General features: G+C 46.3%; 2 protein-coding genes across 2 annotated transcripts; both read right to left on the bottom strand.

Moving 5' to 3' along the window:
• Positions 1-1,508: 1,508 nt before the first annotated feature.
• Positions 1,509-10,262, bottom strand: LOC115127031 (zinc finger protein 628-like). Its single transcript, XM_065006528.1, has 10 exons — positions 10,117-10,262; positions 9,051-9,651; positions 8,656-8,728; positions 8,150-8,512; positions 7,650-8,033; positions 7,272-7,451; positions 4,557-4,887; positions 4,205-4,359; positions 3,592-3,834; positions 1,509-2,018 (listed from the first exon to the last, which is right to left on the bottom strand). The coding sequence occupies exons 2-10, from the start codon at positions 9,542-9,544 to the stop codon at positions 1,509-1,511; spliced, it is 2,733 nt and encodes a 910-aa protein (XP_064862600.1). The 5' UTR covers positions 9,545-9,651; positions 10,117-10,262.
• A 418-nt stretch (positions 10,263-10,680) lies between these two features.
• LOC115127032 (interleukin-11-like) lies at positions 10,681-15,899 on the bottom strand. Its single transcript, XM_029656675.2, has 4 exons — positions 15,820-15,899; positions 13,002-13,094; positions 12,719-12,880; positions 10,681-12,440 (listed from the first exon to the last, which is right to left on the bottom strand). The coding sequence occupies exons 2-4, from the start codon at positions 13,035-13,037 to the stop codon at positions 12,255-12,257; spliced, it is 384 nt and encodes a 127-aa protein (XP_029512535.2). The 5' UTR covers positions 13,038-13,094; positions 15,820-15,899; the 3' UTR covers positions 10,681-12,254.
• Between the last annotated feature and the right edge of the window lie 3,061 nt (positions 15,900-18,960).

Below are 18,960 nucleotides of genomic sequence, written 5' to 3' on the forward strand. Positions count from 1 at the left end.
ATTCGCTCCAGTCTCTATTTCAATGCATTCCGCTGAGTTCCTGTCTTTTTCAGGCCTCTCAGTTATTCCACTCCCTCCTTTTGCTTCACTCCTCTCTACAGTTACTCCTCCTTCCCCTCTGTCCATCCCCCCTTCTCTTAGACTGCTGGTGCTAACCTCAATTATGACGATCCCCTCTCCTCCCTCCAGCTGAAAGATGCCCTCCATTGGCCCCCTGCCCTCCCCTACTACCCCCCCTGCATCGCTGTAACTGCCCCCTTCTCCCTCCCCACCCCCTTCGCCTTGGATCAGGGCTATCATCTGCACACTCTCTCCAGACCCCTGGCCCACCATCTTGTTCTCATCCCCCAGCTCAAACACCACCTCCTGCCCATTCAGAGGCATTAAGGCCTGGGGAGGCGGGCAGGAAAGTTCCAGGCTGTTGCTGGGGCCTTCTGGATAGCCACGGTCAGAAGTGGTCCGTTCTTCGCTCTGCGGCTCTGTTTGGAAGTGAAGCACAAAGGACTCTCCCTCGCCACCATCCTCCCCTACTCGTCTTTCTCCTTCCCTCACTCCTCCCCATTCCTGTAGCAGGTTCAGTGACACCAGGCCTCCTTTCTCCTTCCCTCCCTCTCTCTCTCTCTCTCTCTCTCTCTCCCTCAGTCTGAAAGCGCAGCACGTATGACTTCCCATCCCCCTCTCTGCCCATTCCTCCTTGCCCCCCTCCCCAGACCCCTCCCCTTCAAACTGCAACACGTAGGACCCTCCTCCCTCTCCTCCTATCTTTACCTCTTCCTTCTTCCTCCCTTCTTTCTGGAAGCAGAGGACATACTGTTCCCCTCTCATGTCCTGCTCAGTGGACTTGCCCAACTCTGGGGCGGTTTGGCGTTCCCCAACCCAGGCCACAGGGTCAGACGGCAGGGAGGACGGGGTAACCGTGGTAACTGAGTTAACTGTGGCAACCTTTAGGGGTCCTGAGGTAACAGTGGCAGAGGTAGAGGAGGGGGTAGAAACAGAGACAGAGGCTGTTGGTGGTGAGAAAGGACTCTGTGACTTGGCGGGTAAAGACGATGGCAATGATGATGTCATAGTGTTGGCAGCAGTAACAGTAGCTGGAGTGACACTTGTTGCATTACAGCTAGACACAGCTATTACATCCCCCGACTGACTGACGGGGACTGTTGTCATTGTGACAGAGGTGGTTGTCGTAGCAACCAAGGAGGTAGTATGCCGACCTACAGCGGCTTTGGGTTTCCGTCCTCTCCTGGACCTGGCTGTCCGGGTACTTTTCCCTAAAATGGGCTTGTTCAGCATAGAGTTCAGGGAGGGAGTTGTTGTCTTAGCAACAGGAGGGTTGTTTACATTGTTGTTGGTGGTGGTGATGATAAACCTGGGCTGCTGTTGTTGCTGGGATATGGTCTGGAAATGTTGCATCTGGGTTTGGGCAGGGTTTAGAACTGTCTGGACCAATGGGAGGCCCTGGGGCTCCAGGGTGGGCTGGGGATTGGTCGCTGTGGTGGGGACGAGAATCAGGCTGGGCTGGCTCCCATTGGTGGAGGGGCATTGTAGGAGGATGTACTGTGTCTGGGGGAGGCGGAGGGGAGGAGGGGGGCGGGGGCAGACAGGGGGATGAGCTGAAGCCCATTTGCTGTCTGGATCATGAAGTAGTTCTGGGAGGTGTTGGGGGGAATGTCCAGCGCAGGCTGAGACACGATCAGAGACCCAGAGTTCCCTGTGGTCTCTAGGGTGATGGGGTTTAGTAAGGTGGTGGTGGTTGTCACCCCTCCACCCCCTTTACCTGCCCTGCCTCCCTCCTTCCCCCCCACCCCAGCGTCCCCGGCCACAGCCCCGTTCCCATGGGTCCTCATGTGCCTCTGCAAGTAGGACTGCATGACAAACTCCTTCCCACAGAAGGGACACTTGTAGTCCTTCCTGGAGGAGTGGGTTCTCAGGTGGAGCTGGAGATTGGAGGAGTGGGTGAAGCTCTTGTGACACTGGGCACACTGGAAGGGCCGCTCGCCTGAGTGGGTGCGTTCGTGCTGATGGAGAGAGGGGAGGGTAGGGAGGATGAGAGAAAGATAAAGGGAGAGGAGAAAGTGTTTGTGACAGAGTGATACAGTGCATTCGGAAAGTATTCAGACCGCTTGACATTTTACACATTTTGTTCTAAAATGGATTCAATTGTTTTTTCCACATGATCAATCTCCACACAATACCGTGTGCAAATTTATAATTGAAATATCACCTTTACATACAGTTAAAGTTGGAAGTTTACATACACCTTAGCCAAATACATTTAAACTAAGTTTTTCACAATTCCTGACATTTAACCCTAGGAAAAATTCCCGGTCTTAGGTCAGTTAGGATCACCACCTTATTTTTAGAATGTGAAATGTCAGAATAATAGTAGAGAATTATTTATTTCAGCTTTTATTTCTTTCATCACATTCCCAGTGGGTCAGAAGTTTACATACACTCAATTAGTATTTGGTAGCATTGCCTTTAAATTGTTTAACTTGGGGCAAATGTTTCAGGTAGCCTTCCACAAACTTCCCACAATAAGTTGGGTGAATTTTGGCCCATTCCTCCTGACAGAGCTGGTGTAACGGAGTCAGGTTTGTAGGCCTCCTTGCTCGCACACGCTTTTACAGTTCTGCCCACAACTTTTCTATAGGATTGAGGTCAGGGCTTTGTGATGGCCACTCCAATACATTGGCTTTGTTATCCTTAAGCCATTTTGCCACAACTTTTGAAGTATGCTTGGGGTCATTTTCCATTTGGAAGACCCATTTGCGACCAAGCCTGAACTTCCTGACTGATGTCTTGAGATGTTGCTTCAATATATCCACATAATTTTCCTTCCTCATGATACCATCTATTTTGTGAAGTGCACCAGTCCCTCCTGCAGCAAAGCACCCCCACAACATGATGCTGCCACCCCCGTACTTCACGGTTGAGATTGTGTTCTTTGGCTTGCAAGCCTCCCCCTTTTTCCTCCAAACATAACAATGGTCATTATGGCTAAACAGTTCTATTTCTGGCTTCTTCCTTGCTGAGCGTCCTTTCAGGTTAGGTCAATATAGGACTCGTTTTACTGTGGATATAGATACTTTTGTACCTGTTTCCTCCAGCATCTTCACAATGTCCTTTGCTGTTGTTCTGGGATTGATTTGCACTTTTTGCACCAAAGTACGTTCATCTCTTGGAGACAGAATGAGTCTCCTTCCTGAGTGGTATGACGGCTGCGTGGTCCCATGGTGTTTATACTTGCGTACTATTGTTTGTACAGATGAACGTGGTACCTTCAGGCGTTTGGAAATTGCTCAAGGATTCCACCATCATTTGCAAATAAATTCATAAAAAATCCTACAATGTGATTTTCTGGATTTTTTTTCTTCTCATTTTGTCTGTCATAGTTGAAGTGTACCTATGATGAAAATTACAGGCCTCTCTCATCTTTTTAAGTGGGAGAACTTGCACAATTGGTGGCTGACTAAATACTTTTTTGCCCCACTGTATACATATAGAGAGAGAGAGATGGAGCGAAGGAGCAACTGTACACAATATCATAAGAATCCTAGCATCGGCCATAGCAGAGCTATCTGTGCTGACCTGTTTGAGGTTGGAGGTCTGTGAGAAGGACTTGGAGCAGATGGGACAGATGTGAGGGCGCAGGCCAGAGTGGAGCTGACTGTGCCTCCTCAGACAGCTGCTGTTTTTGAAGGACTTGCCACACTCCTGACACACGTAGGGCCGCTCGCCCGTGTGCTGGCGCAGGTGGTACTGGTAGTGGGAGCTCCACTTGAAGGTGAGCTGGCAGTAGGGGCACTGGAACGCTCGCACACCTGTATGCACCTGGAGAGGAGGGAGGGAGGGGGGGGGATCAGTCAGAAAATAACTGAATACGGCCTGGATTCTTCTGATAGTACAGGTACATTCAAAAGGTTGAACAAGAAAAGCAGGTCATAAAGTGCTATAATGCAGCAGTGCCGCTGTTCTGCACATTGTGACAAATGCCATAAGCTGCGTTCAGACAGGCTCCCAATTCTGATCTTTTTTTCTCACTAATTGGTCTTTTGACCAATCACATCAGATCTTTTCATATCAGATATATTTGAAGGTTGATCTGATTGGTCAAAAGACTCATTAGTGAAAAGAAGATCAGAATTGGGCTGCCTGTCTAAACGCAGCCTTAGTGAGATAGAAATGGACGGATGCGTCTTACCCTCTGGTGTATGGAGAGCAGTGAGGACCTCTTGAAGCTCTTGCCACACTCTGTGCAGCGGTAGGGTCTCTCTCCTGTGTGGTCCCTCATGTGGTACCTCAGACCTGATGAGCCCTTGAAGGCCTTCCCACACTCAGAGCAACGGTACGGCCTCTCTGTACCGTACCCACAGGGACGAGCAGAGGGAGAATGTACAAAAAGAATGTTATATAGACCACACATGAATTCTACAGGTCATTTCATGAGCAGCAGTTGGTTCGGCTACTGTCAAGGTATCTCATTTTAAAAGTATTTTCTATCAAAATGCCAAAATAAAAAGACTAACTCACCATTGTTCCCCCAGTGGTCTTACTAGCTGCTCCTCTCCTCTGGCCCTTGACCACTGCTCTGCTGGATGCCTTCACCACCTCCCTGTCCCCCTCCTCGGTCACAGCCATCAGGCGGACGTGGATGTCCCCCTGGGTGTCCTGGTGCTGGTCCCCCTGGCTGGGGGAGGAGGGAAGGGGCAGGGAAAGGGACAGGGACGCGGGGCAGACGATCTCCGCCTCAGCCTCGGCCAGGAGGCGCTGCTCAGGGGTGTGGGAGTGCTGGTGGGTGAGCAGGGAAGAGAGGAGGGTGAAGGAGCGGTCGCATGCAGAGCAGCTGAACTGGGAGCGAGACTGGGAGGGAGAGAGGGAGTGGACCTGGAGAGGGAGCAGAGGGAGAGAAGAAGATTTGGGAAGAGAGAGGGTCATCAAAAAAGACTATTTATAGATCAGATAACGTCAGCTTTACAGACACCAAGGAGGAGATCAGTTCAGACTAATCAAAGTGTAGATTACATCACACATTCCAGAGTTCCAACTTGTAATACAGCTGGAGGGGCTTTCTACTAATGCATCCAATGGAACTGTCTGCGAAAGGCATACCGACCGGGAGCTGCATGTGGATATGACAGCTCTCAAACAAAACCAATGATACGCTATGCAATTGTCGGGTTATCGCAGGTTAATGCTTAACTGATTGAATCTAGGCCCAAGTTAGACGAAGTAGAAACAGACTGGAATCCAGGACAGAGACCTTATGACATAGTAGTGAGGATGTGCAGCCCACCAGCTGATTCGGTGAGCGAGTTCATTAGAAAGTGCATTGACGATGTTATACCCACAGCAACGATTAAAACATTCCCAAACCAGAAACCGTGGATTGATGGCAGCATTTGCGCGAAACTGAAACCGCAAACCACTGCTTTGAACCAGGGCAAGGTGACCGGAAACATGACCGAATACAAACAGTGTAGCTATTCCCTCCGCAAGGCAATCAAACAAGCTAAGCATCAGTATAGAGACAAAGTAGAGTCGCAATTCAATGGCTCAGACACAAGAGGTATGTGGCAGGGTCTACAGTCAATCAAGGATTACAAGAAGAAAACCAGCCCTGTCGCGAACCAGGATGTCTTGCTCCCAGACAGACTAAATAACTTTTTTGCTCACTTTGAGGACACTACAGTGCCACTGACACGGCCCGCTACAAAAACCTGCAGGCTCTCCTTCACTGCAGCCGACGTGAGCAAAACATTTAAACGTGTTAACCCTCGCAAGGCTGCAGGCCCAGACGGCATCCCCGGCCGCACCCTCAGAGCATGCGCAGACTAGCTGGCTGGTGTGTTTACGGACATATTCAATCAATCCTGATCCCAGTCTGCTGTCCCCACATGCTTCAAGAGGGCCACCATTGTTCCTGTTCCCAAGAAAGCTAAGGTAACGGAGCTAAACGACTACCGCACCGTAGCACTCACTTCTGTCATCATGAAGTGCTTTGAGACTAGTCAAGGACCATATCACCTCCACCCTACCTGACTGCCCTAACCCATCTGGACAACAGGAATACCTATGTGAGAATGCTGTTCATCGACTACAGCTCAGCATTTAACACCATAGTACCCTCCAAACTCGTCATCAAGCTTGAGACCCTGGGTCTTGACCCCGCCATGTGCAACTGGGTACTGGACTTCCTGACGGGCCGCCCCCAGGTGGTGAGGGTAGGTAAACAACATCTCCACCCCGCTGATCCTCAACACTGGGGCCCCACAAGGGTGTATTCTGAGCCCTCTCCTGTACTCCCTGTTCACCCACGACTGCGTGGCCACGCACGCCTCCAACTCAATCATCAAGTTTGCGGACAACACTACAGTAGTAGGCTTGATTACCAACAACGACGAGAAGACCTACAGGGAGGAGGTGAGGGCCCTTGGAGTGTGGTGTCAGGAAAATAACCTCACACTCAACGTCAACAAACCAAAGGAGATAATTGTGGACAGCAGAGGGAGCATCCCCCTATCCACATCGACGGGACAGTAGTGGAGAGGGTAGTAAGTTTTAAGTTCCTCGGCGTACACATCACGGACAAACTGAATTGGTGCACCCACAGAGACAGCGTGGTGAAGAAGGCGCAGCAGCACCAATTTGTAAGTCGCTCTGGATAAGAGCGTCTGCTAAATGACTTAAATGTAAAATGTAAATGTTCAACCTCAGGAGGCTGAAGAAATTCAGTTTTCCACTAACATTGAGTGGCTGCTGCCAACATACTGACTCAACTCCAGCCACTTTAATAATGGAAATTGATGGGGGAATTTTTTTAAATCACTAGCCACTTAAGCAATGCCACTTAATATAATGTTTACATACCTACATTACTCATCTCATATGTATATACTGTACTCTATATCATCTACTGCATCTTTATGTAATACATGTATCACTAGCCACATTAAACTATGCCACTTTGTTTACATACCTACATTACTCATCTCATATGTATATACTGTACTCGATACCATCTACTGCATCTTGCCTATGCCGTTCTGTACCATCACTCATTCATATATCTTTATGTACATATTCTTTATCCCTTTACACTTGTGTGTATAAGGTAGTAGTTGTGGAATTGTTAGGTTAGATTACTCGTTGGTTATTACTGCATTGTTGGAACTAAAAGCACAAGCATTTCGCTACACCCGCATTAACATCTGCTAACCATCTGTATGTGACAAATACAATTTGATTTGATTTGCTCAGCTGATTGGTACCTGTGCCAGGTGTCTGTTGAGCCCTCCGCTGGTCTTGAAGCTCTTCCCACAGTAGACGCACTCTGTGCCCATCCCTGTACCTGTGGTGCTACCCGCTGTCTCCACGCTGTCTGTGGGGATCTGAGCCCCCACTGTGAAGCTCTGCAGCAGGTCGAACTGGGCCTGGGTAGTCCCCATATTCTGACATGGGACACAACACTATTAGGCCAGAGTCATTGCACTACAACATCAACATCACGGCAGTCATATTAGCTGATATTGACCTAGAGGGTAGAGTAAGAAACCAAATATTGATCATGAATGGATGAATCTGGTGTGACCCTAAAACAGAGCCTTAGGGGTAACCTCCCCAGGCTGAGACAGAGTCCTACTACTCACCCCTCCGTCCACTCCCCCGGTCAGTCCCAGTAGTTCAGCAGTAGTGTGTCCGTTCTCTGCTGCCGTCGTCTCCACCACCTCCTCAAAGTCAGCCAGCAGATGCCCCACCCCTCCCTCTCCCCCCTCCCCGCTGCCCCCCTCCTCCCCAGGGCCCAGGTGCATGGCCTGGTGGTCCTCTAGCTCTGTCCGTGTGCTGAATGTCTGACTACAGCTGCCACAGCTGTACAGCAGCACGCTGGCGCCCGACTCCGTGCTCATGTGCACTTCTGTCCCGATGGCCCTGGATGTGCACACGCCCCCCTGGGTGGGGGTGAGGGTGAGATGGGGCAGGAGGTGACCTGACGATAGGAACACCTCCCCAACCCCCAACCCCACCGTGGCCTCCTGGCTCACAAAGCCCATGTCCGTCAACATTTGTGATGTCATGTCCTCCCCCACTATCACTTCCTGTATCTCATCCCCCATGTTGTCTCCCCCTGTCCCCCCCCCCTTTCCTTCACCAGTGTGACTTTGAGAATTCGGTGCAGGGCCAGATTGGACGAGTGTGTGAAACTGCGTCCACACTCTCCACAGATGTAGGGCCTCTCTCCTGTGTGGATTCTCATGTGTTGTCTGAGGTTGGTGGACTGGGTGAAGGCCTTGGTACACACGGTGCACACGTAGGGCTTCAGACCCAGGTGAACATTCTTGTGTCGGCGCAGGCTGCTGGAGTTCTTGAAGGCCTTGGGGCAGCTGTCGCAGGGGTAGGGGCACTCGCCCGTGTGCTGGCGCAGGTGGTACTGGTAGTGGGAGCTCCACTTGAAGGTGAGCGGGCAGTAGGGGCACTGGAAGGTCCGCAGGCCTGTGTGGACACTACGATGGACCTGGAGACATGCACAAGAGAGAGGACGTCCGTGACTGGTCCCTTAACCCCCAAAAGAGCCTTTTACTACTGTAACATTCAACAAAAGTTTTAACACATTTCTACCACAAAATGGGGGAACCACTACTGGCCAGTGTTTCTCACCTGGAGCAGAGAGGAGCGTTTGAAGGCTTTGTCACAGTCGTCACACTTATAGGGCTTCTCCCCTGAATGAGACCTGCACAGAAAAAACAAACATGCAAACAGACAATCTACTGACCCTTCAATGGATCTACAGGACATCATACCGGCTACAGAAAGAATTCCTGCTTGTATTGATTATTCCACTCGTTTCTAACGGCCCTAAATAGACTCACATTATATTGTTCACGTCACCTTTCCCTCATTTGGATTATTGTGACAGAACTAAACAGATGAAAACAGATGGACACAAGGAGAAGAATACTCTTCATAAAGTGAGATGTGTGCTATAAGCTGCAAGCATTTCTATAGCTAACTTTCACTGTGCCAGTCCCCCTCTGTCTCCCTCCCTGCAGTACCTCTGGTGGTACAGGAGTGCGGAGGAGCCCTTGAAGGCCTTGGGGCAGAGGTTACAGCGGTAGGGTCTCTCGTTGTTGTGGCTGCGCTGGTGGTGGGCCAGCCTTGAAGACCACTTGAAGCTCTTGCCACAGTCCAGGCACTGGAACGGGTGCTCAGGGTGCTCCTGGAGATGGACCGATGACGTCACCATCTGCACCCCTACCCTGGTTAGCACTATATCCTCATTCCCCTCCACCATCCCTTTCTCCCCATCCACTTCTTCCCCCCTTTCCCTGTCCTCCTCCCCTTCTCCTGATCCCTGCAGCGATGGGAAGGGAGAGAGGGAGGAGGACGATTGAGGGGGTAATAGTTCCGCTTGGACCACTAGAGTGGCCACTGAGTTTGCCATGTTGAGGCAAGACACGATTAGGGAATAAAAGGTTGTATGTTTGGTATTAATGTAAGTGTGTGTATTAGTGTTGGTGGAGCTGTGTCTCTTCTTTCCTGGTTTCATTCATTGCTGGTAGAAAGGTTCCTTCAGCTGATGTGACTCTGTTCCTCAGTGTGTGGAAAAAACAGCTGTGCTGATGTAGTGTGTGGTCTCCTTTCTTAAGAGTAGGACTGTGAAATAAAATAAAACACAAAGTATTGATCAATGACACAAGGTCCATGAACTAACACCAAAGCAACATTAACTATTGATCTCCATCTACAATTATTCAAACATCTACAAATAATAAAAGTCGGCCAAAAGGCGGAACCGTCTATTGCTTTAAATCCCACCTCCTCCCGACCCCTCCCTCCTTCTTCTTTCTCCCCTCCCTCCTCCCTGGCAGTCTTTCTGTTTATACGCGTCTGTCCCCGATGAGCGTGTGCGAAAAATGTCGGTTTATCCCAGCTAAAAGGCAGAAAAACAAATGCTACCTACCCTGTTGTAAACTATAAGCAGAAAATGTTACAGATGCCACCTTCAATGCCTCCTCTGCAACTGGCCTGCGAATCTATAAGCCTTCGTCCGTGCGTCATTCTTCGCTATATAATGTTTGATAGGAATGGTGCGTTAGTAATATTGCAACAATTACTCACCTAGTATCATTAACTCATGGCTAATGCTTTTGTTGATATTGTCAAAAGGGATTGAGAATCACAGTGCTACTCCATACAACCTTAACAATAAACCTGAGCACAAACTAACTAGCTAGCTAGTTGTCACCCACCCGCTGCCGCCTCCCAACAACGACGATCGCTATAGGCTGGGTCTAGCCCCGAATGCACCACTGCCATTGGATAAGAGCTTAAACAGTCAAGTCTTATCTGTAGATCTGTTAAAAATATATGATAATACTGTACTAATTTGTGATTTAGTACTTGAATTCACACATTGTTTTAATGTTAACCCCAAGTATAAAAAATCGTATTATAGGTTAATTAGAAACAGGTTTATGAACTCTGTGCTTGTTGCAATGCCTGATGGTTAATGCAGTTTTTTTTTAGAATGTAGGAAAGGCCCTGTAGTGTGTGATGATGGACAAGACACATGAGGATGGTGAATAAGGGAGGGAAAGAAAAAAAGAGCGAATGATGTGTAGGCCTACCTAATATTGAAGTAACATGAAAAGCCCATCTCATTCATCTCAGTCATTGTGCATGTTCTTTATTAACTTTTTTTTTTTCAAGGCACACATTTCACATTTAGGCCAATCAGTCAGTCTGTGTGCTGGAGACCCCAAGCACAAGGTTTTCCACAGCGTTCACGCATGGTACTACAATGATTTCAACATGGATGATAAGCAATGATAATGGTAAATATGAATAGAAACAGTATAAAAGTACAAAAACAACAGGAGACTTGCTCCTCTGCAGCGCAAATAAATAGTTCCACCAAAGTAACTTAAATAAATAGTAAATACTGTAACAAAATACTAGAATAGAATATTATTGATATTGCGACAAAACGATAGGGATAGCATTGACAGAGTATTCTACATTAAATATCATAGAAAACTATAATAGACAATTGCATTGTATACAACAATTTACATTATTGTACAACTGTGCAGAACCGTAGTATCACAATATCACAATACATAGTATTTTAAGGCTTGGGGTGTTTTTTAATTTCTTATTTATGTCACTAAAACGCTCAAACATTGTGTACCAAGGCACAGAGTAAGGGTCAGCTGACTCAAAAGTCTAATCCTAACAAATTTGTGCAAAGAGATTAGATCAGGTCCTAGATCAGTGCATACTCATAAACCTTTACCACAGCGTTAGATATACCACCTGTTATTTTTCCATGTGGGACACAGTGACTGTAAATAGCAACTAAACGCATGGAAAAACGATCTACCCTCCTATGTTGTGTTGACATCCTGATTGAGGCATGGTTCATTATTCTCTTAACAGTTTACAAAACCAAACAGGTGGCACATTTAACATGTTCAGAAGATTCTATGAGTAACCCTAAATCTACAAGGTAAAGAACAGCACTGTAAGAAAAATACATGTACGCTCTCCCAAGATATGCTTGCTACAAGCCAAGTATGTTTGCTACATCTACAGGCGGAAATAGGCTACCCTTTGTAAAGAGAGACAGGTTAAATAGTTGAAAATACAATCCATATCTTTAGAGACTGTAAGAAGTCAGGAAGTGCTACTGTGTGGTCTCCTTGTTTAGTTTGGGAAGAGGGATGAAGGGGGGGAGAGTGAGAACAAAATAGGAGTATTGACAAGGTACAAGGAATTAAATTCACAACAATAAAGTAAGTAAAAATGATATGTGACACGTTACAAAATCAAATAAATAATGACATCAAATAAATAAGTAAATAAATAAATAAATAGATAAATAACACAGTCAGGAACAAGGTATTTAAGAGAGAGGATGGGGTGGCAGTGACGTGTTTGTGAATATTGGAGACCATTACTGGTTGTAATAGTGTGAATATGGTGGATCCTCGTAGGCTGTAGTTTGAATATGGAGCTCCCACATTGGCTACAATGAGAATGGACATTCAGTGACAACAGTGCAAGGTTGTAGTGTGTTTATCTTGAATCACCATTGTTTGTAGTGCCGGTTGAAGCTAGTAGATCCCCATTGGTTGTAGTGCCGGTTGAAGCTAGTAGATCCCCATTGGTTGTAGTGCCGGTTGAAGCTATTAGATCCCCATTGGTTGTAGTGTGGATTCTGTGTATCCCTATAGACTATAGCACTTCAGGAATCATCATTGTACTGCAGACATTTTGGACTTTGTACTGAGCACTGAGAACACTCGTTGGGCCCAATCACAGAAGAGTCTGAACTGTAGTAGCAGCTCCTGGGAAGACTGTAACACATCAAACTGGGAGGGGGGAGGAGGCGGCATCGAGGGAGAGGGAGGAGAGAGACGCTGAGCATCAACTCTCATCATCTATGAGAGCGAGAAAGAGGGATGGTTTAGATTTCCTGTCTGAAGTGCTAGACTAATGTACCTCCCATCCCAAAAATGTGACGCAACAGGCCTTAATATAATATAATGATTGAAACTGAGTGCAAGAACTGCAGAGTTATACCATTATTAGATCATCACACAGTGTAAGAACAGTAGAACGATCTGATAAAATCTCATATGTATAATATATCCAAATGATATAAATGTACTATGCTGCATACTGTATCAGCCATATTAGTGTTGAACAGAGCAGTTACCTGATGCTCTAGCATGCTGGTGAGAGACTTGATGAGTGACATCATCTGTCCCAGTTTAGGGAGAGCAGGGTGGTGGTGTTTCCTTGACGCTCTGCTCAACCAGGCAAAATGGTGCTCAAAGGACTTCAAGTCTGCGTGGAGCTGAGAGAGAGTGGGTCTCATCTGGAGGAGAGAAGAGGGGGGTGAAGAAAGGGAGAGAGATTTAGTATCAATGTCTGGGACATGACAGAACACATCTGGAAGGCAGAAAGACATAGACACACACAACGTGAAAGACATTTACCTCAAGGGAGTTGATGTCACTGGCCCTGTTGTTCATTAGTGGCAGGGACTTAAATCTATGCTGTTCTGGGTCTGTCTCGAACGCATGTTCCTTCTGTAAGAAAAACGGACAAAACAACACGCTACATCAGTCAAATACATCCTCACAAATTTGCACATCCTCACAAGAGTCACGTAAGCATAAGGAAAGTATTACTCCAGCAGCACCTAGATCAGATGACTGTCTGTTCTGGCCAGGACTAGAGACCCTAGCTTTCCCTGAGAAAAGTGTGGTCGGGTCAGGGAGAGTTCACCCAGATCGTAACCCCGAAAACGTCAACAATAAGAGCAAGTGACCTGAAACCACAGGATGTTTTCTACTGGGAGAGGAGGAGAACAACATATGCTGTGACTTAGAGAGCTCCGAGTGGGATAGACAACACAGAGCTGCAGGGAAACTCCAGGGTCGCAGCTATTAAAAAGTCTGAGATGACGTATTGCTGTGTAGTAATGTGTGTACAATCCTCAGTCTGTCGCCACTGCTCACAGCCACCACTAGGGGGAGGCAGATCACACAGAGATACAGTAGCAGGCCACAGAGATACAGTAGCAGCCCCCCTAGCGATCTGTGACCACTAGGGGGCTGCTACTGTATCTCTGTGGGCCTTAAACAGGTGAAGAAGTGATTTATGAGTAGAATGTAAATGAATGAGAATGACGTGAAGCACAACAGTGACTGATGCCATGTGCGTCAGAGCACCAATCAGTGGAGAAACATAACAGCATTAGGAAAACATGATGGATGGTGGTACACAATGGGTTGTGTACACTTAATGCTTCCTCATGCTATTGTGGTGTTCTGTCCTCATTGTGCTTTACCATCGTGTTCTGCAATTATTGTTGTTTTCCCATCTCTCTCCCTCTCTCTCTCATCCCTCCCTCACTCCCTCACTTGCTTCTGTCTTTTACAAAAGACCACTAATGTTTGTGGCTTAATGTTTTGTCTTACGTTCAGAAGTAATCCCACCCCTCTTATCCCTTTCACCCCTCTTTGGGTTATTTCTCCTTCTGCTTTCCTCTCTACCTTCGCTCTTACACCCTGTTACACACACTCAGACACACACACACAGGCTGGTAACCACTTCTTATACACCTCTCTCTGATCTCTTTATATGCTCAGTCTCATCCTGTAATTCTCTCTTATCCTCCCTTTCTCGTTCTCTTCATCATGACCTCACTCGACTGAACCTTGCACCCCCCCAACAATCTTTCTGAATGCAAATACTGGAATGTGATAAATCTCTGTGATTTTTATCAGGTCACTTTGCTGTGGCGACCGACAACCAAACACTAAACACCACACCTACACAACTATTTACAGCACCCTCAATACACACACACTCTGACACACACAACACATGGACACACACGAAAACACACAACAGACATGTAGAAACATTACACAGACATGCACACACACACACACACACACACTCACACACACACACACACACACACACACACAGTTTTATTGCTTTCTTGCGGGGACTTTCCGTTGAATCAAATTCTATTTTTCCCCCTAGCCTTGACCCCTGTTCAGTGGAACTCTGCACAAGAAGAAAAGAAACCAAAATAAATGATTCATGTCTTTGAAAAACAAACACAACATTTTGTTAAAGCAGAATATTGGCGTTGCTGTGCAGAGTTCTTTGATAAAGCTACTTTACTCTTCTTTGATAAAGCTACTTCCTTACATCTGGCCCCCATACGACATTATTGCTATAGCACTGTGTCCTCATACAGAGATACTACACACACACACACACACACTTATTGACCAATCCCCCTGCCAGAGACTAGTGTGTAACTATTTTCGGTTTTGTGTCTTAAACAAATGTGGTTTCTGATTTACATCATATAAAAATAGTATCTCTTGCGGTCATGAATAACCAAAGATAAGGATATGTTCTGGTTCACCTGTTCAAACACATTGCTTACAGGACACTTCCAGCACATCTGTAGGCCAAACGTACACAGCAATCATTTCCATTTCAATACAAACTCCCCAGCCGCTTTTACTTGGGCATCGAGATTAGAACAACTTCAGGAAACAGCACCAGATAAGCAACAGGTGCCAATCCACATTCCATTTCCTCACAGCTAATAAACAGAGTTAATCAGTTCCAGAAATAACTATTACCGGTAGTTACTTTCTATTCTCTTTGAGTGTGTTTCTACTCCAGGTATAAGATGTCCATAGGCACAGATCTAGGACCAGCATACCTACCCCCAATCATAACCCTTAGCATTAACACTAAACTGACCTGAGATCAGTGTCTAGAGGCGAAGTTAGTCGGCCCTCCAGTTGGTCCTGTCTGGATTAAGGCTGACCTTAAGGCTGACCTCACATAGTGAAATCTCTACTGACACTTGCCCTGACTGTCCTTCTCACACAGCTAAGGGACTCTTAATACACTGGCTGACACAACACAAGCAGGTTAACGTAGCCAGGAGAATAAGACGTCTAAGTCAACTGTCCAGAGTTGTATTGCGTCACAGTCAGGGAGAGTGAGGCAGAAGGAGCAGGGCTTCTTATGACTGCTCTATGCAATCACTATGGCACTATAGTAGTCATTAAGGGGTCATAAAAGGTGAGCTATTGGACAAAAACTTCAGCCAGTCTCTATTCATGTGCCTCAGGTAACTGATCTGGGTACTGTATTGATTGTGTGGTGGTGATCATGCCATGATCACCACCACACAATCAATACAGTACCCAGATCAGTATAGCAATCTCCCCATCATGACATCAGAAGTGAGTACAGTAACATTCCACTCACCAATAGATCTGCTGTGATCTGCCTCAGATTCTTTGTCTGATTGGCCAATCTATCCAGTTCGTGCACGACGTTCGGCCTCCGGTAGGGGGCGGGGACGGCAGACGTAAATAAAGGAAGCTGGGCCAATAGCAGCGAGAGCAGCAGAGAGGAGGAGGAGTCGACAAGCACTGCAGGGTGGGAGGAAACGGAAGCAATTATTAGATTTATATGACCGCAGAGAAGAGCTGTCATGTCGATATAATGATAATGACCTCGGGCTACGATATTGCACCATAATGTAAACATAAACCCAGACTTGGCAGTGGCATCCTTCAGAGTTGCACAAAGCCAGCAGAGTCATGTTTTCACAGGTTAAATGAAATTATATCTAAATCGTTCAATCCTATGACTCATAATATCATTAACAATAACAACACTTTCACAGTTATCGACTTTCCTGAATGCCTCTAATTGTCACACCTCCAATAGGACACATCAGTTGTTGGATGTGACCAGAGTCCTAAATGCAAATCACTTGACCTAAATCATTACATGCAGGACACTTCACACACTATAATATTATGTTGATCTTCACAATTATTGACTTTCATGAACGCCTCCAATTGTCACACCTGCAATAGTATACATCAGTTGTTGGATGGCATGCATTACACAGCCTAAACCAAGACAGTTTTGTAACAGTAAGCTCACTCAATCCTTCTCTTTCAAGTTCAAATACAAGGTAAAGAAAGTCCCAATTGCTGCTGAAATGATAAATGCCTGTGTAATTACAGGAGAACCACAAGAAGCACAAGCCAGGACTCAGGAGAGCATCACTCCTTGTTCAAACTTTAACCACCTGCTGGTATAAGACGTCAGTGTCTAGGCTTCTTGAAACAAATGGATCACTCAGTGGTCACTGAACATGGCAATGCTTAGCTGCAATTAAGTAACATTTGCATGCTCAGTAATTTCATTTGAATATGGAATAGCCCAATCAATGATCATACCCTGAGAATCGTGACAGCATATTATTATGCCAACATATTAGACATAGACTTAACTAAACAAGACAGGTTAGAGAGAAAGGATGATAATAATAAGACAATTCAGAAACAATTGAAATAATAATCAGGCACTTACATTTCATATTTGTTCGTGTACAATAAATAAATGCACGACTTACAATAAATAAATAGTTAAAAAAACAAGGTAAGAAAATTTATAAATAAATCGAACTCCGGAAATTGTCACGTGCTCCAGTTTCTTCTCGCTTTCACACTCCGCGAAAAGAGTGGAGGCAAGAGATTGCAGAAAAGGAAAAGAACGAGAGAATGAATGAAAAAGTAGAGGAATGAGGGCGAACTATCCAATAAAGAAATAAAATACAATGCCTCCAAACTTTTTGTTCAGTAAAGTTTGAGTTTAGTTCTAGTACAACTGATAGTAACGATAGACAGACACTCAGACAAATGGTTAGGGAGGGATGCGAGTGTGTGTAAGTCAAATTTTCGCGCAGTGAAATGTTTAGGCTTGTTTTAAACGTCCTTTTATAAAGACTGGGCTGTATGACACATCGACTGAGTCACCGACATTCATTCATAAAAACACACGCGCTCCCTCTTTCCTCCTCCCCTCCCTGCCAGAGCTGTCTGTCTCCCTTAGCAAATTTTTCTAAATGTTCCGTTGTTTTTTCTTCTTTTTTTTCTGTCTGTATCACTTTCTCTCGTCCATCCTGTCCCTATCTCCAGTAGTCTACACTTCCTCCGTTGCATCCCGCTACCTATTTATCAGTCCATCTACCTCTTTCTATCTTTCCATCTCCAAATCTCTTCCCCCCTCTCTCTATCACTGCAGAAGTTTAAAAAGGCCATTGTTTAGTTTTATATCAGTCTATCTCCAGTCCTGTATCCTTTATACAGTGGATCTACCTTGTTTTCTCTCTCTCTCCCTCTCATTGTTTATTGTGTTTCTCTGAGTGTTAAAAATGCTTTTTGACTGTGGCTTTACAGTAGGACTCTGCTCCATATGGCACGTCCCCCACTTCATAGTTCATACATAGAGAAAACACCTCTCCCCCCCACTCTCATTTTTTACAGACAGCCACTCCTGAGACATCATCCTGTTATTTCCACTTTCCCCCCTTCTTTTTTCTCTCCCTCTCTCCCTCTCCAGGGTGAAGGAAAGAGTGAGAGACAGAGCGGGACGGGAGAGAGGTGTTGTCCAGAAGGGGCCTAGTGTTGCATAGAAACAGTGACAGGACTCTAGTCCAGTAACACAGTGTCAAGGGAGGGGGAATAAGATGGGGTTAAAACAGTACACACACACACACACACACACACACACACACACACACACACACACACACACACACACACACACACACACACACACACACACACACACACACACACACACACACACACATAAACCAACAAAAGGATAAAATGCTTATAGGAGGTGTGGGTCTTCAAGAGAGAACATCGGACACACTAATAATGATGCGGGTACAAGTGTTAAGTGATAGGCCTACACACACACACACACACACACACACACACACACACACACACACACACACACACACACACACACACATGGATACACAAATAAACACACTGACACTTATGAGGGCATGGTGGCGAGGAGACTGGGTGGTAGAGGTGTTGTGGGAAACAAGTAGTACTCTCTTTTCCTGGGTCAACAGCAGACAAGAAAAGAGAGGAGAGGAGGTGGGGAGAGGAGGAGAGGAAATGGATGAATGTGGTGGACCGAGGGAGATATTGATACACTCGCTCTATTTAATTTCCCACATCAAAGGGCTGTTTGAAGACACAGCTGGGGCAAGAAGAAAAGAAAGAGTGAAGTTAGTCACTCTCCCTCCCTCGTCCCCTCTCTCTCCTTCTCTCCGTCTGCCTACCATGATGGGGGTCTCCTGGGTGGTTCTGAGGCACTGAGAGTCTATTAGACAATCTGCCAGTGGTGATCACTCATATCACTCATACACATTGTCACTCTATATGTGTGTGTTTGTGTGTGAGTGAGAGGGAGGGAGGGAGGGGGTGCACATGTATGCAGTGTGTGTGTGTGTGGGGGGGGGAGGGAGGGGGTGCACATGTATGCAGTGTTTGTGTGTTTGTATGCTCATGGGGGGCTATTTTT

This window comes from Oncorhynchus nerka, linkage group LG3 (genome assembly GCF_034236695.1).
Source record: "Oncorhynchus nerka isolate Pitt River linkage group LG3, Oner_Uvic_2.0, whole genome shotgun sequence".
Taxonomy (NCBI): domain Eukaryota; kingdom Metazoa; phylum Chordata; class Actinopteri; order Salmoniformes; family Salmonidae; genus Oncorhynchus; species Oncorhynchus nerka.

What these genes read in the sequence shown, in the direction of transcription:
- LOC115127031 (XM_065006528.1), bottom strand. Translation starts at nt 9,544, where the DNA reads ATGAAACCAGGAAAGAAGAGACACAGCTCCACCAACACTAATACACAC. An exon ending in GCACTCCTGTACCACCAGAG is followed by an intron (nt 8,729 to 9,050) that starts GTACTGCAGGGA and finishes TTTTCTGTGCAG; the next exon opens with GTCTCATTCAGGGGAGAAGC. An exon ending in TGCTCTCCATACACCAGAGG is followed by an intron (nt 3,835 to 4,204) that starts GTAAGACGCATC and finishes CCTCCTCTCCAG; the next exon opens with GTGCATACAGGTGTGCGAGC.
- LOC115127032 (XM_029656675.2), bottom strand. Translation starts at nt 13,037, where the DNA reads ATGAACAACAGGGCCAGTGACATCAACTCCCTTGAG. An exon ending in GTGACATCAACTCCCTTGAG is followed by an intron (nt 12,881 to 13,001) that starts GTAAATGTCTTT and finishes TCTCTCCTCCAG; the next exon opens with ATGAGACCCACTCTCTCTCA. An exon ending in CCAGCATGCTAGAGCATCAG is followed by an intron (nt 12,441 to 12,718) that starts GTAACTGCTCTG and finishes TCGCTCTCATAG; the next exon opens with ATGATGAGAGTTGATGCTCA.